The following is a 17,287-nucleotide window of genomic DNA, read 5'->3' on the forward strand; positions in this document are numbered from 1 at the left end:
ACTCACTAGAGTACACATTGTAATCATTTAACTTGATTTACTTCACAACTTAGCATTAACTGAAGAAAATTGTGTCAATGTGTTAAGACTTATTTTTATTAATGTGTGTGTGTGTGTGTGTGTGTGTGTGTGTGTGTGTGTGCGTGCAGAAAGGCACACACATGTATACAACAGCATGACTACACAGGGGAGTCAGTCTTATTCGCCCACAGTTTGGGTTCTGGGGATTGATCTCAGATCATCAGGTTTGGCAGGAAGTACCTTTACCCTCTGAGCCATCTTGCTGGACTCCATGGCCAACTTTTTATGTGGGTACTGGGGATATGAACTCAGGTCCTCATGTCTGTACAGTAAGCGCTTTACTCACTGGGAAATTTCCCTAGTCCCCAATATTATCTTGTTTAATCCTCACAACACCTGAATAGCATTTAAGCCCCTACCAGAAGAAGACAGTAAATCTTAGAAAGATTATGCATATTGTAAAACGGTACATAGTTACGGGTGTAGAAACTTGGAAGGAACTGGTTCCTTTATATTCCATAATCTGTTCTCCAGGTCACAGCTCAAATATGTAGTGGGACTGAGCATGTAATGTGTGGGACAGGGATGTCGTAGTAATTGGTAACATGAGGCGGGGAAAGGAATGTGTGGAATAGCTATTTCATGCAATGCTGCATGCTCACTGATTGACACAAACACAGGGCTAGGGTTCTAAAGTCTTTCATATTTTAAAGAGAAGTTAGATATCTAGATGTAAATTCCCATCACTGTAAAATGGCTCTGGGGCCACACTATGACCTCCCTGCCATAAAGTACCTTCAAACTGTGAGCCAAAATCATGCCTTCCTCCCTCCCCTTCCCTCCCTCCCTCCCTCCCTCCCTCCCTCCCTCCCTCCCTCCCTCCCTCCCTCCCTCCCTCCCTCTCTTTCTCAAGGTGCCCTTGTCAGGCATTTTGTTACAGCAACAACACAGGTAAGGCATGGAGGAGGAGAAGCCGTGGCGATCTCAGACACGCTCTGGGTCATTTGCCATTTCGCTTACTTCATCCACACTGATCTGAACAAACGGCCACTATAGCACACTTTTGGTGTCCTCTCCCAAACCCGTGTCAACAAATCTGGGCCAGAAGAAAGTTTTCCAAGTATTTAAGCTTTGCGTGCCTTTTGGTTTTAAATTCTGCCTTTAACTAATGATTCCTCTTTTTGAACACTTTTACCATGAGCAGTCATGTGGCACCCTCAGTTTTCTACTTGAAAATCTCTTCCTGTGTTTCTAAATTCCTCCTACCATGAACACTGGGACAGTGTTCCGTCAAGTCCTTTGTCACTCACAGGAAAGCTGGCTTTTCTTCCTGTTTCTAATGTCCAGTTCTTCCTCTTGATCTGAGCCCTTGTCAGAACTGCCTTTACTATGCAAACGTCGACAACGTTCTAGTCCAGTCATGGACACTTGGATGAGCTCTGAGAAGACAAAGCCTTTCTATATGCGCTCTCTGTGGCTCTACTCATCTGAGCCTCACTGAAACTGCACTGTTGGGTTCAGCATCTGCCACTAGGGACACTTGACAGTGTGGTGCTGCCTTCTGTACCTTCACATGGCATAAGAGGAAAAGTAACAAGGCATTCCCTGACACACCTTTAGGAGAGAACTAATCCCATTCACAAGAGTGGAGCTTTTCTGACTCCATTACTTCAGAGTGTTACTATCCAACAAATGGAGTTGGAGGGAGGTGGTCATATGTATTTAGAGTTTTCAAAGTTATACAACAATTCCGAGAATAATTTCCCCGGACAACAGCTAATACAGTTTAGGAGACAATGGCACCCGATAAAATTGAAATATGAATATAAGACGGATATACTTTAAAAACTGAAATACATGTGAGAGAGCTACAAAATTCTTAGAAAAGTATTTCTTAAAATGATAGTTCATGAAACACTACTGCAAATAAGAAAAAGGAAGAGTCCTTTACTCAAATGGAAGTTTTTAAAAAAAACTTCATGGATGTTTGTGTTCATGTGTGTGAATGCATGTGCACACATGCCATGGTGTGTTTGGAGGTCAGAGGGTAGGTAGCCTTGGGTGTTTGTCCTCACCTTCCACTTTGTCTGAGACAGGGACAGGGGCTCTCTTGTTTGTCACTGTGAACTTCAGGCTAGCTGGCTTGCAAACTCTTGGACATTCTCTCTCTGCCTGGAAAAACAGTGCTACTCCATCTGGCTTTACATGGTTCTAAGTTCCTCATGTGTTTAGGGCAAACACTTTCCTACTGAGCTATTCCTCCAACTCCAAATAAAACAGATAAAAATGTAAGTGTTGTGTACTATTGGGAGCATGAGGGACTGTAGGAAGCGAATGGCAGAGTTAGCACTCATTCATGCCATCAAACGTAAGTCTTGGTAATTTATGCTCTAAACTATGTGTTCTGAGGAAGACTCAGCTATAAAGTCACAAATAAATCATCAAACACTTCATGACTCTTATTTAAAATGTATTTAAAAACATACTACATACCTTTCAGTGTCTTTGGATCTCTGCTTTCTGATTCTAGGTCTTCATCTATGAAGATTCCATTCACATTTTCATCTACCCAAATGAAAAACAAAAACTTTTTAATGAATGAAACATAGTAACACTGAGGCTTACCAATTATGGTCTAATCTTAAAATGACTACAGTGTCTGAAAGTTAGGCACAGTTTTACACATCTTTCAGGTAAGAAGAAAAATGTTATCTCCTTAAATGTCAGCAGTTAATTTGACAGATATGGAATCATTCTTGCTAAAACTGAACAGTTAGGATTGTAAGTTTGCTCCTAGACATTTATTCCTGTCTGATAGTATTGTTTCTATTTTAACCCAACAGCTGTCTGTCACCTTGACTTCTATAAGCGATTCTTGTTCAAATGGTGAATTCACAAACATTTAAATGATTTTCTTACAGTTACCTACTTCTGGTAAAGTTAGTAGCATGAGGAAGAAACACATTGAAGTAGAAAGTAGGATGGCATTAATGCTAATAATATATATGACTATATAGTTTGTCAGAAAAGATAGATTTTATATGTGTATGTATGTGTATATATGTGATGTGTGTGTGTGCATGTTCATATGTGGGTGAGTGCCCGAATGTGTGTAGAGCAGAGGTCAGTGCTGAGTGTCTTCCTCAATCACTGTTCAACTTATTTTTGCACTGAATCTGGAGCTCACTGATTCTCCTGGACCTGGGTAAGAGAACCTCAAGGGTCTTCTTGTCTTTGTTTTCCCAGCACTGATATTATAAAAATATTCTATTACACCCAGCTTTTTATATGAATTCTGAGGATTAGATTGGGTCCTAATGCTTTTGTATAAAGTTCTGTCCTGGTTAAGTTACCTTCCCAGGATTCTCATAAAGATTTTTTTTATGATAAAAATAGATCTAAGATAATATTCACAGGTCAAAGGGATGACATATTTTCAATATCACTGACATATACAGGTAGATTTTTAAAATAAAATTGAAAAGTGTTTTTATACAGCCACCCTCCCCCAGATGATTAATCACAACCCAGGACGTGTGTCCAGCTCTGAGATCTAGTTCCTCATCTCCTTCTCGGTAGTCACTTTCCTTTGTCATCATATACACGTATTAAACTGAGAAAACATGGGTAAGGAGAGCTGGTCCAGCCCAGGATTAAGACGCTCTGAAGGGACTTGCAACTGACTGTTTCCTTTTCTACCAGGTTGGTAAGAAGGCAGCAATGATTCTTGAGAGAGATTCTGTGGCTATACCATTATGCTGGAGTGAGCAAAACCAAATTGGCACCACTCTGTCTCCAAACTCTGGGATCATCCCCATCTCCACTGACCAGGCAGACAATGACATCCACAACTCCATGTATATAAAAAGCAAGCTGAACCTGACATGTGCATGAAGGGCAAGCAGCTGAGGTCCTGGTGTGATGACAGAACACAGCCACCGACCCTGAGTCTCTGACAATGAGAGTGGCGCACAGAAGGCATGATTATATGGCATTCCAGAGAGAAGGCAGTGGTGTCCAGAGTCCAGGGAGAAAGCACGTAAGGAGGCAGTCGCTGAGGACTGGGAAGCTCCAACAGAGGGCTCTACTCTCGTGCGGGACTAACATAGCAAAGCAGACATTCTGACTGCAACTTGTTTGGACACATCAGCATTGCATCAGACCACTCAGCAGTGCCCCCAAACACTGCAAAGAATACATGAGATATTTCAATACCTGGAAGGGAGCGACCGTGAATCAAGGTTGCTGTATAGTTGAGGGAGTGATAGGAACCTTTCTGTTAAACAAGCACAAAAAAAGGCAGTTCATGACCACCACGCTAGCATAGCAGAAGCTACTTCTAGGAGCCTTAATACAGAGGAAGAGAATGTCCAATATGAGGACACAGGAAAGAATAAATTACATGAGAGAAATGGGTCAATAAAAGAAAACTAGGAAGTAGTCCATCGTGGCTAACACAGTAAACTAGGAAAGCCCTGATACTAATGGGGGAGAGAGGAAAGCATGAACAACAATCTAACTATTCAGGAAAACAGCCAACAGAACTACAGGAATTAATAAATACCTCTAAATTATAACCTGCATTGCAGATGGCATATGAATAAAGAGATGCACACTAGCTAATGGGATTGAAAAACAAGAACCAAGTCTCTGTTGTCTCCAGGAAATAGTTCTCATTGGGCAAAGATGCCTACAGATTACAGTCAAATGGTAGAAATTTAAATGAGAGCTGGAAACAAGCTGGTGTAGCTTTTCTGGAATTGGTATCTGGTAGGTATGCAGATATCATCTTGTAGGTATGGAGGTGTCTTGTAGAAAGGTATTTATGTCCTCTACGTTTTTTAACTATAAATTCTCAGATATTCCCTAATGCCCCCTGGATATTGTAGACTTAAATCTAATAATGTAGACTTAAAAACTAAAGTTAGAAGAAATGAAGTAGTCCATTATATATGAATAAAGGCAATGAGACACCAAAAAGACATGAGAAGTATAAATATGCATCAAACACTTGGGACCTCAATTTCATAAAAAGGAAAAAAAATGCTAGTGGGCATAATACTTCAGAGAGATTGTAAGACAATAATAGTGGGTAGGGGTAGCTTTCATCTATTGCTAGGTAGTACAAAGTAAAAACTAACAAGGAAACTTCAGTGTTAAATTACACCTGTAATCAAGATCAGTGTCTGTTTAACAGACATCCTAAGGAATATTTGACACAACAGATACAAAATACATATTCTTCTTAGTAGCTCTTGGAACTTTCTCTAAAATCGATCATGTTCTCAGCCACAAAGACCCTTACAAATGAGAACAGAAATATTTTATTGTATCTTTTCAGATTATAGTAGAATAAAAGTATAAATCAACAGCAAGACAAACCATTGAGACCACACAAACTGAAGACTGAACAATACATGTTGAATGGGGAGTGAATCACTGAAGACATTGGGGAGGAAATTTAACAATTCCTAGAATCAGATGAAAATGAAAGCACAGCTTTTGGGAACCTCTGGGCTACAGGAAAGGCAGTCACAAGAGGGAAATGTAGCTATGAATGAGCACGTTAGAGGATCAGATCTACAGTGAGTGACAGCGTACTTCAAGGTCTTAGTCAAACAATAACACAAGCCCCAACCAGCAACAAAAATCAGAACAGAAATTAATAAAACCGAATAATACACAGAATCAATGAAACATCTGGTTCTTTGGAAAAAAAATATTGACAAACATCTAGTCAAACTATTAAAAAAAAGGAGATAAAAGACCCAAATTAACAAAATTGGAGATGGAAAGAGGCCATTACAACAGATTCAAACACTATCCAGAGGAGCATTAGGAAATATTTGAGTAGTTATATTAAAAAAAAAAAAAACTGGGACCCTAGAGGAAATAAACACATTACTATATACCTATGAGATACCAACTAAACAAAGAGGATATGAAAGACTTAAAATTGACCCACAACAGGCAATATAAATGAAGCAGTAACAAAATCTTTCAGCTAAAACTGGCTCCAGATTGGATGAATTCTACCATATCTTTAAAAGGAAGCTAATATCAAGGTTCCTCCAGTTTTTCCAAAAAACACAAAGTGAATAAACATACCCTAACTTATTCTTTGAAGTCAGCATTACCCTGGTGTCCAAGTCAGACAAGAACATAACAAAAACTGAACATCTTACAATAATCTTCATCATAAACATGGATGTGAAACCTAGGGTTTTCTAGAAAATATTAAAAGTCATTTCTTTATTGTATCAGGTTATAATGGCATAAAATCAGAAATGAATAGCAATAGAAACTGTAGAAACTATATTAACATATCTAAATTATTAAATATACTCTTGAATAGTGTGTCATTAAAAATGTCAAGGAGGAAATGCACAGATTCTTAGGATCAAATAAATCTATAAGGAAAAAAATTACAGATCTTTTGAAATATAGTAATAGCAGTTCTAAGAATAACATTGACAATTGTGAGTGATCACATTAACAAAACTGAAGTTGAAATAAATGAGTTAATGATGCACATTAAGATAATAGAAAAATAAGTAAAATACAAGTGCAATACACAGAAACAATAATGTCAGCATAGAAATGAATGAAATTGAACACTAAAGGACAATATGAAAATCACTTAAGCAAAAGTTGTTTTTTGTTTTTTTTTTTTGAAAAAGTAAGCCAGATGGACAGAACTTTTCTCACACTAACCAAAAGAAAACAGAAAAGATAGACAGAAAACAAAATGGTAAATTAAGAAGAAAAGTGGGACCTCAAAAGAAATGCCAATGAGATCCAGGGGACTGTCAGGAAACATTTTCAAAACTTGTATTTTAAGAAAATAAAATCTTAAAGTAAGTAAAGGATAAATACCGAGACACATATGCATGACCAAAGTCAGTACTAGGTGTTAACAAACAGATCTGTAATGAGCTACAAGACTGGCCGAGGAAAGAAAATACCCCAACAAAGAGCCCAAGACCAGGCAGTTTCAGTGCTAAATTCTTAGACAATTCCATACAGTACGTTTTCATCACGTTCCTTCCCACCTTCCAATTCTCTCAGATCCTCCCCCACCCTTACCCACCCAACTTCATGTTCTTTCTCTTTCTTCAAAAAGAAAGAAAGAAAAAAACTATTTAAAACCAAACATGGAGTCCGATATATGTTGGCCAATTACTATTGAGTATGAAACCTGCTCAGGTTGGTATACCTAGTATCATTCCATTGAACAAACTGTGTTTCCCTTCCCCATTAGCTATCATTATTGACTAGCCTCTTGGCTAGTGGTGGAACTTTGTGTCTGATTCACTTCCTTCATGCCTGGATTCTGTCTGGCTTGAACTTGTGCAGGTCATGGGCATTGTTGGCACAGTCTCTGTGGGTTCATGTGTGTGGCTGTCCTGTTGTGTAAAATCATCCACCACCTCTGACTCTTACAATGTTTCTGCCCCTTCTTCCACATTGATCCCTGAGCCTTGAGGGGAAGGGTGCAATAAAGAGGATGCAAAGAGTCTTAATAAAATGCTTGTAAAGCAAATTCAGCCATACAGCATTTCCATCAATCATTCTCCATGACCACGTGCGCTTCATTCCAGGCATGCAAGAATAGTTCATAATTCATAGAAATGATAATAAAGCATACAAGCAGACATAAGGAGAGTAGATACAGAAAAGGCCTTTGGCAAAGTTCAACTTCCCTTCGTGATAAAGGTTGTATACACTACACCTATAGACAAACATTATAATAAATGGAGGACTACTGAAAGCATGTTCTCTAGAATGAGGAACAAGACAAGCGTTTTCTGTTCTTTCTACTTTTAGTCAATACCATGCCTGAAATTTTAGAAAGAGTATAAAGCAGAAAAAGAAAAAGGACACAAATAAGAGAGGAATAAGTTAAATTATCTCTATTTGTGAATGTCATGATCCTTTACTTAAAAGGATACTAAAGACTACCAAGAAAGTCTCAGATTAGCAAATTAGGATTCCAAATTAATACACAAAACAAGTAGCTTTTCTAAAGACCAATAATGAAGTTTCTGAGAAAGAAGTCAGAAAAAATTCACAGTAGCTTAAGAAAAATGTAGGGGGAAGGGGGATGAATAGGTATAAATTATAATTATGTATACCATAATGAAACCATTACCTTGTGATGTACACATCAGGGTTTTATTTAACCATAGAAACTAGTGTGCATGCAATTATAGATTCTTCATAAGAGAAAATATGCAGCCTTTTATCTTTGTTTTCCCCTTCTGCCTTCCTTTACTCTCCTCCCCCTTTGGATGATATAGATTCTGTATGTGAGAGAAAATATGCGATATTTGTCTTTCTGAATTTGGTTTATTTCATGTATTTGATGACCACCAATTTTATCAATTTTACTGCAAGTGACGTTTTGCAGGTTTTCTTTTTAATGGTTAAATTTCATTCCATTGCATATATCAAAGTTTCTACATTCATTAACATGTTGATGGACATCAGGGCTAATTCTATGTATTGGCTGTTGTGAATAGTACTATAGTCAACATGGATGAGCAAATGCCTATGTACTATGGATGGTACAGATTTGGGTGTGTAGCCAGGAGTAGTATAGCTTGATCATAGGTGGTTCCTTCTGTATTTTTCTAGTTTTTTTTCTTTTTTAAAACCTCCGTACTGATTTCTGTAGTGGTGACACTAGTTTATATTCCCACGAGCCGTCTTTTATCTCTTTGGTTAGGTTATTCCTTGGTAGCTTTTTTTGTTGTTGTTTTTTGACTAGCATACAACTAGGTTTCAATGTAGTATATGTCATTATACTTTGCGTTCACCACATTTCCCATAGACATTTTTTAAAGCTACTGTGAATGGAATTTTTTCCTGACTTCTTTTTCATCAATTTCATTATTAGTATTTAGAAAAGCTGCTGATTTTTGTGTGTTGATTTGCACATGTATGTGGGAGAGGCATGTTTGCATGTGTTTGGATACAGGTGTGTGCACCTTTGCATGTGCACAAATGTGGAGGCCAGAGGTCGATGTCAAATGTCTTACTTGACCACTGTCCATTTGATTTACTGAGACAGGGTCTTTCACCAAACCCCAAACTTGCCAAAGTGGCTAGTCTAGCTAGCTACCTTGCCCTAGGGATCTTGTTTACATTTCCTGAGCACTAGGATTAAAGATGGGCTTCCATTCCAGGCTAGCTTTTGTGAATTATAGGGATCTAGACTCTGGTCTTCATGCTTGAGTGACAAGACCTTTATCCACTGAGCCATCTGCCCAGTCTCTGTGACCACATTTCCAATTTGTTTTTTTCATATGCATGGTTATAGGACTCAAGGTTATTGGCTGTCGTTATACATACCAGGTGTTTTCTATGTGGGTAGTTTTCAGTTTCTTAAATTGAGGATGATCTTTGGATGTTGGGTCTATTGACATATACTTTTCATCAGACCTTAGCTCGATGTTCTGACCTACAAAGCAGATGTGTGAAATTCATTGAAGAAAGACATACTCCAAAACTGTGATGAGACACAATGGCATATTTCATTCTTCATTTTATTAAGGTGGTGATTTCCAGTATTACATTGTATAGCTAAATAACCATCATCTAAACATTTACAAATTATAAAAATATTAGGATGGCCGAGGAAGTCATGAGTTGGAATCCTTCTCATGAAATTAAAAAAATTCCAAGGGGGTGGGGTGGGGATGGGGGGGGGACAAATATGGGAGTTTAAGGTCAAGGGTGTGAGACTAAGGTAGGTTCAATAGTGCTTGTTCTTAATGGAGAACCTAGATATTGAAACTCTGTAGTTTGGATGGGCATAGAATCTGAGTCTTACTAGAGTATATTTTGAAATACTTTCTTGTCTTTATCATTATACATCTCCACTACATCAGACACTTCTGCTTTTCTCCACCCATTTCTGTCTTTTGCCCATTTATTTCTCAGATTGCTTAATGTTGAAGTATATTTTGTGTATTAACCCTTTATTTGGGAATTTATTGCAGTCACACTAACTGGAGACCATGAAACACAGCAATAAGGAAAAATCCTTGTGGGTAAAACTTGAGGCAGCGCAAAGGCTGATGTGTGGACTGGAGAAGGTCTAAGATTTAAGCTATTGATCATGGACAGAAGCTAGTTGAATCGGCCAGGTGACCAGTGTCTTGGGAATAAGACTGAAAAAAATGGGAGTGTCATAATGAGTTCATGCCCATAAAATTCACTGGAACTAGTACAAGTGTCCACATCCACAAGTAATACTTTTGGTGTTGTTGTTAAATGTGTGAGCAATGCCTTAATCACTGTGGCATCTCTGAGAAACTACAATGCAGGATGCAGGATGTGATATGCACCTAAACTGGATGTCAATGTACAGTATGAGAAGCTCCACAGATGTATACTTAGTAACACAAATACTTTTTGCCCAATAGCCCAAGTGACTGTCATTGAGAAAAGCTCTCATTGAAACCAATGGGCATGTTTCCAATAACTAAAAGGTAAGATGTCCTTCTGTCATTGGGGTTGTTGTGCCATGAAAGCAGTACAGAGAAAAGAGTTTCCATGCTGGCCAAAGGATCAACTTTAATGATGGGGGAAATGGGATGCTTTTAACTGAGGTCCTAAGGCCTTCTTCCTTGGGTCACCTTACAATACCCTCTTGCTCAGAATTCATGCTAAACAGAAAGCTAGCCATTTATAACGATACAATTACAAAGGTATCATGAGAAGAAAGGTTTGGGTTACCTCACTAGGTATCAAGATGGAGTTGAAGATAAATGAGAACGTGGAGGGATGATGGACCTCTATTCATGGTGAAGATGCTGTGAATGTTGTTGATCTGACAGCAAAAAGTTTAGAATATCACAAAAAAATGTAGTTGGTGGCATCTGGAAGGGCTGGCTAATTTTGCAAGGAATTCTACCATGAGTTAAACTATTTTCTTTGTACGTTTCTAAGAAGTAGCTCCTCACTCCATCAAGTTGACACAAGATTGTGGCTGTGCGGGCAGGCCTTACTTCTGGTTCTGCTTCTCTTGTCTTTCCACACTTGTAGGGTCTTACTCTACCCAAGTCCTGAAAGCTTCAAAGCTGCCAAGGTTGGAATCAGCTTCTTTGACATTCTTGTTAATATCAACAGTGTAAACTCTTCCTGTGAATCATCAATATTCTTGATGATATCTAGACTGATGAACTGTTTCCAGTGGTTTCCATTTTCTTTATGCAGATCCAACAAAAGAATTATTCAGGAGGGGCAGCAGGAGCCTTTGAAATGCATGTTTCAAGACCTGAATGTTGAGTCTTTCATGTTATTCAGCATGCATGCACATTCCTCTAATCACACATCTTCATTGCAGACCCTAACAACAGGATCTTGAAGGCAATCTTTTCTTGTAGGCAGTAGGTCTTCCAAGGGGCTTATTCAACAAGCTCTTACAAAGACATGAGCTGTCAACCAGGCAATATTGCTGCGCTTAAAGAGCACAGTAAATTTAGTCCAATTCTGAGGTATTCTAGATCATTGAAATGATAAATCCAGGTTTTGATGTAAAGTCATCGATCTGCATTAGCTCATAACAACAAAATCAGACTGTCCTCCGCATTCTCAAAGTCATGCACTGACTTCCTGCAGTTAGAGTCCTCGATGGCATCTTCCTCTACTGCAAGGGTACTTCATCCACTTTAGAAACAAGCTGTTCTGCATAATCACCTTCAATCATGGAGCTTGCAACACTACTGGCCACTCCTTCAACGTTACAGTTTTATGTTAGAAGTTCCCTTCCTTCTTTGTAAGTCCTGAGTCAATTCTGTTGCAGCAAAAGTAGTGTTTATGAGAAAACTTATAGCATCAGATGCATATATTAGAAAAGGAGACCACAAACCAATAATTTGTTTCTACTGTAGGAAACTAGCAAAGGGTGAGCAAATGAAATCTAAAGTTAAAAAATAAAGTAGTTAGAGCAGGAAAAATCCATAAAATTGAAAATAAAATTAGCAGAAAAAAATCAACAAAATAAAAGCTAGCTCTTTGAGAAGAGGTTAAGTAGGTTAAGCACAAAGAGAGTATAAATTGTTAAAATGAGGTAAAAATTCTGTGAACCCAAATGACAACAAACTGTAAATAACTCTATGCTTAAAACTAGTAACCTAAATGGAAAAGGCCAATACTTTGAAAGATACAATCTCTCAAGTTTCACATAAGAAAAATATAGTTAAAATGGGTCCATTAAATAAACCGAGTCTATAATTAATAACTATTCATAATAGATAATGGCAGAGCCAAAGGGATTCCCTGGTTAACTCAAACAAACATTTAAGACAAGCTTTGTACCAAATTTCTAGGAGAGAGAGAATAAGACTGATTCATTCTACTTCTCTGAGGCCAGCACTACCCTAATATACGAAGAGAAAATTTACACACCATTTCTACTCAGCAACATAGACCCTCAATGAAATAGGAATAATCTGACTTCAAACACACACACAAAGAATTAGAAACCATTGGGATTTAACTCAGACTTACAAGGAAGTACAATATCTGATAGTTGGTTGTCTTCATTCATAACAGGCTAAGAAAAAAATTCACACGATCATCTCCATAGACACAGAAAGGCCTTAGCTAAAGTTTAACACCCATTCACAAAAAATACCACCAGAAAAGCAGAATAGAAGGGGGTTTCCTCTACTTGCTGAACTGCGTGTTTGGGAACCCTTAGTATTAACATGCTTAGCAGTGAGAAACTCGAAGCTCTTTCATTAAGGTCAAGAGCAAGGAGGGATGCTCCTGCAAACCATTGCTTCTCAGCATCCAAAAAGGACTTTTAGATAATCCAACAGCATAATAAGGTAATACAAAGTGTACACATAGGAAAGGAAAAAATAATTCATTTGTGAACAAAGATGGTTTTATCTGTGTAGAATAAAGACTCACTGTGGTATTTTATTGCTGTTTTAGTTTATTTCCCCCCAGATGATATATATGTACTAGAGTGTGAATTAATTTAAAAAATGTCTATGCACCACGTGTGTCTAGTGCCTGTGTAGGCCAGAAGAGGACATCAGATTCCATGGAACTGGAATTAACGAAGGTTGTGAGTACCATGCGCGTGCTGGGAACAGAACCCAAGTCCTCTGCAAGAGGAGCAGGTATGAATTGAAACAACAGTGAAATACCATTACAATGGCCCTAATTTACCCTCACCCCCAAAAGCCAGCAGGCATATAGTAATAGAAAGCCTCATTTATCACCAATAGGAATAAAACCCACCATCAATTAACTAGACATAATGGACGTAACCAGTTATGACACTGAGCAAGAACAGCATATAATTTTAACAATCCTACTCCACATACTACTCACTCATTTTGAGTTCTGGACCATGTCTAACAAGTTTAAAAAGTTATACAAGGTACAATTTCTGATCCACCTCAACCAGCATGGCTCTTGGGATGACTGAGATCTGATGGGAAAGAAAAGATGAACTCACAGACCCAGAGTGAAGCTGGTGGAGAAGCCAGAGCACCCTGAAAACTCAGCACGTGACCAGGGACACGGGGTTATTGCAGACAGCTGAATCAAGGAGGCAGGCTAAGCTCATCTTGGCAGGGGCAGTCCCTGTAGGCGAGCTGTCTTTAGCCTGCACGTATCTGGGAGAAGAAAGCTATGGTGGACATTTCCGCACATAATATCAACACTTCCTTGAATCTCTGAGGAAGGCTTTGCCATCCCTCTGAGCCTCACTCTGGGTCAGGGGAGATGTTGCCACTGCCATGGGCTGAAGTATTAGATTCTTGATATGGCTAAGCTAATGTCCACAACACACATTCACTTAGGATTTCATGCCCCCAGGGTTCTCTTCACTCCACATTATCATCATTACTGTGGGTCCAAATACCCAAGTACCAAGTACCTACCAAGAGGTAGGTCCCGATTATCCTGCCTGAATTGCAGAACTATAGTTGAACAGAGACCACTGGGACTCCAGGTGGTTAGAGACAAGTCCCCTGCACTCCCCCGCCCACCAAAGAGAGAAGTCATCATTAGCAGAAGCAGGTAAAGGAAGATGTAGGATTAGACCACTGGATGAAAAAGCATAGGCCCGCTAGGTTCTCCCTTGACCAGCCTTACCTGTGTGGATACAGTTACCAGACATCTCAGAAATACAGCTGTTTTGTTATTTGAGTCTGGATGTTTAAATACAAAAACAAAAACAAAAAACTAGGTAACATTTAAAGATATCAAGATTGTTCCCTTTGGCTACAGCATTCTCCATCTGTGCGCCTGTCACCTCCATGCTCACATATTCTCACCTGGCTGGGCTGGATGAGCTACCAATGCAGACATCTGTAAAGGATCAACTGCTCCAGGACCTGCCCACCAGGGCTTCCACCTGCCTGCCCAGAGCTCCACTTCTGTGTGCACCATTACCAGTGTAATGACCGCCCCCCCAATGTAACATGAAAACAGAAAAACTGAAAACCAAAATAGAAACATACTCGGGTTCCTCCGCAATGTATCGATTCCTCAGTCTCCCACTTCTTCCTAGGCAGAAAAAACACATCCCTTCTGGAAGCCAAGAGCATGTCTCTCTGAACACAATCCCAAGAATCAATGAAGCTGCAATGTCTTGCCGCCACGTCTCCAGGTTCCTGAAATCTTCCCCAAGCACTAATATTTGACTACCTATCTTTAGAGTCTGCTTGGTACCATGTAACTATCTGCCTGTCTTCTAAATTCTACTTAAATATAACTGCCTGTCTCTAGAGTCGCCTTGTCCCAATGTTCTACATCCAAGGAACTGAAATGGGCTCCCTTCTATTTCTTTATTTTTTCCTTTATCCTTATTTATTTTATTTTCCCCTTTCCCTTTATTAGCCTGATTCTCATGGTAATAGTCCCTTGTCTGACTAATGAGAGTTCCTTGTAGTCAGGATTCATTCCTTGTTCAGATGCCGCCTTGCTCCACTTCAGTATGGCTACAGGGATTTGATGAGACTGGGGTGGTGGAATTCAGGGAATTAAGAAAAAACAGGCAGGGCAGACACACAGCAAAGCTGGCATGAGGTGGAGAAGCTGCAGGACCCTGGAATTATTTTAGAGAAAGGGCCACAGGCTGGTGAGAAGAATGTGCATTCTGCAGAGGTTGGGTGAAATGTTCTATAGGTATCTGTCAAGTGCATTTGACCTATGGTGTCAGTTAATGCAGTTTTTTTTTATGTTCATATGTATATATTTTTTAAGACAGGGTTTCTCTGTGTAGCTTTGTGCCTTTCCTGGAACTCACTCTGTAGTCCAGGCTGGCCTCGAACTCACAGAGATCCTCCTGCCTCTGCCTCCTGAGTGCTGGGATTAAAGGTATGCGCCACCAATGCCAAGCTTCATATTTTTTTAATTAAGAGATTTTTCTATTCATTTTACATACCAACCACAGATTCCCCTGTGGTGGCATTGTGTTCCCCAAAATATTGTGCACCCTAATAAACTTATCTGGGGTCAGAGACAGAACAGCCACAATATTAAACATGAGGATAGACAGTGGTAGCACACGCCTTTAATCCTAACATTCCTGAGGCAGAAATCCATCTGTTCAAGGATATAGCCAAGCATGGTGACTCATCATGCCTTTAATCCCAGGGAGTGGTGGTAGAAAGCAAAAAGATATATAAGGCGTGAGGACCAGAAACTAGAAGCATTTGGACTGGTTAAGCATTTGGCTGGTTAAACTTTTAGGTTTTGGGCAGCACAGTTCAGCTGAGAGCCATTCACTTATGAGGACACAGAGGCTTCCAGTCTGAGGAAACAAGATCAGCTGAGAAGTTGGCCAGGTGAGGTTAGCTGTGACTTGTTCTGTCTCTCTGATTTTCCAGTATTCATACCTGGCTCAGGTTTGATTTTATTAACAAGACTCTTTAAGATTCCTACTACAGTTAAGGGCATAATAACTTATCATGGTGTCTTCATTTATCATGGTATCTCTTTCCTTGCTCTTCCACTCTGTTCCCATTCCAGGTTGAACCTCCTGCTCCCCTAAGCTCTCATCCCCTGTCCCTTGCCCTCCATTACCCCCCAGTTTGCTCATGCAGATCTCATCCATTTCTCCATTGCTGGGTGATCCATGAGTTCTTCCTAGGGTCCTCCTTACTAGTTAGCCTCCATGGAGCTATAGGTTGCAGTCTAGTTATCCTTTGCTTTACATATAGTATCCACTTATGAGTGAGTACATACCATGTTTGTCCTGAGTCTGGTTACCTCACTCAGGATGATATTTTCTAGTTCCATCCATTTGTCTGCAAACCTCATGATGTCATTGTTTTTCTGAGAAACTGCCATACTGATTTCCAGAGTGGCTGTAGAAGTTTGCATTCCTACCAACAGTGTAGGAGTGTTCCCCTTGCTACACATCCTCTCCAACATAAGCTATCTTCAGTGTTTTTGATCATAGCCATTCTGACAGGTGCAAGATGGTATCTCAGAGTCATTTTGTTTTGCATTTCCCTGATGACTAAGGATTTTGAGCAGTTCCTTAAATGTCTTTTGGCCATTTGAAATTCTTCTGTTGAGAATTCTCTGTTTAGCTCTGTAGTCCATTTTTTAATTGGACTGTTAGGTATTTTGATGTCTAGTTTCTTGAGTTCTTTATATATCTTGGAGATCAGCCCTCTGTCAGATGTGGAGTTGGTGAAGATCTTTTCCCATTCTGTAGGCTGTTGTTTTGTCTTATTGACAATGACCTTTGCCCTACAAAAGCTTCTTAGTTTCAAGAGTTATCATTTATTAATTGTTGCTCTCAGTGTCTGTATTACTGGTGTTACATTTAGGAAGTGATCTCCAGTGCCAATGTGTTTAAGACTATTTCCTACTTTCTTTTCTACCAGGTTAAGAGTAACTGGATTTATGCTGAGGTCTTTGATCCACTTGGACTTAAGTTTTGTGCATGGTGACAAATATGTATCTATTTGCAATCTTCTACAAGTTGAAATCCAGTTATGCCAGCACCATATGTTGAAGATGCTTTCTCTGTTCCATTTTACAGTTTTGGCTTCTTTGTCAAAAATTAGGTGTTCATATGTGTGCAGATTGATGTCAGGGTCTTCAATTCAATTCCATTGGTCTATGTGTTGGTTTTTATGCCAATACCAAGCTGTTTTTGTTACTGTAGCTCTATAGAAGAGCTTGAAGTGAGGGATCGTGATGCCTCCAGAGGTTGCTTTATTATACAGGATTCTTTTAGCTGTCCTGGGTTTTTTGTTTTTCCATATGAAATTGAATA

The 17,287-nt window shown here is 39.2% G+C and overlaps 1 protein-coding gene across 19 annotated transcripts in view; it reads right to left on the reverse strand.

Moving 5' to 3' along the window:
• The window catches only part of Ccdc7 (coiled-coil domain containing 7), a 194,331-nt gene that overhangs the window by 77,196 nt on the left and 99,848 nt on the right, over positions 1-17,287 (reverse strand). For 14 of the 19 annotated variants that reach the window (XM_042277896.2, XM_076572376.1, XM_076572375.1 and 11 more), the window contains exon 30: positions 2,515-2,586. In XM_042277896.2, coding sequence (XP_042133830.2) covers positions 2,515-2,586 — 72 coding nt within the window. Of the gene's footprint in view, positions 1-2,514; positions 2,587-9,375; positions 9,485-10,764; positions 11,825-17,287 lie in introns of all 19 variants that reach the window. The other 5 variants (XM_076572384.1, XM_076572381.1, XM_076572380.1 and 2 more) reach the window with 1 other exon arrangement.

The sequence above is a fragment of the Peromyscus maniculatus genome, chromosome 5 (assembly GCF_049852395.1).
Source record: "Peromyscus maniculatus bairdii isolate BWxNUB_F1_BW_parent chromosome 5, HU_Pman_BW_mat_3.1, whole genome shotgun sequence".
Classification (NCBI taxonomy): Eukaryota; Metazoa; Chordata; class Mammalia; order Rodentia; family Cricetidae; genus Peromyscus; species Peromyscus maniculatus.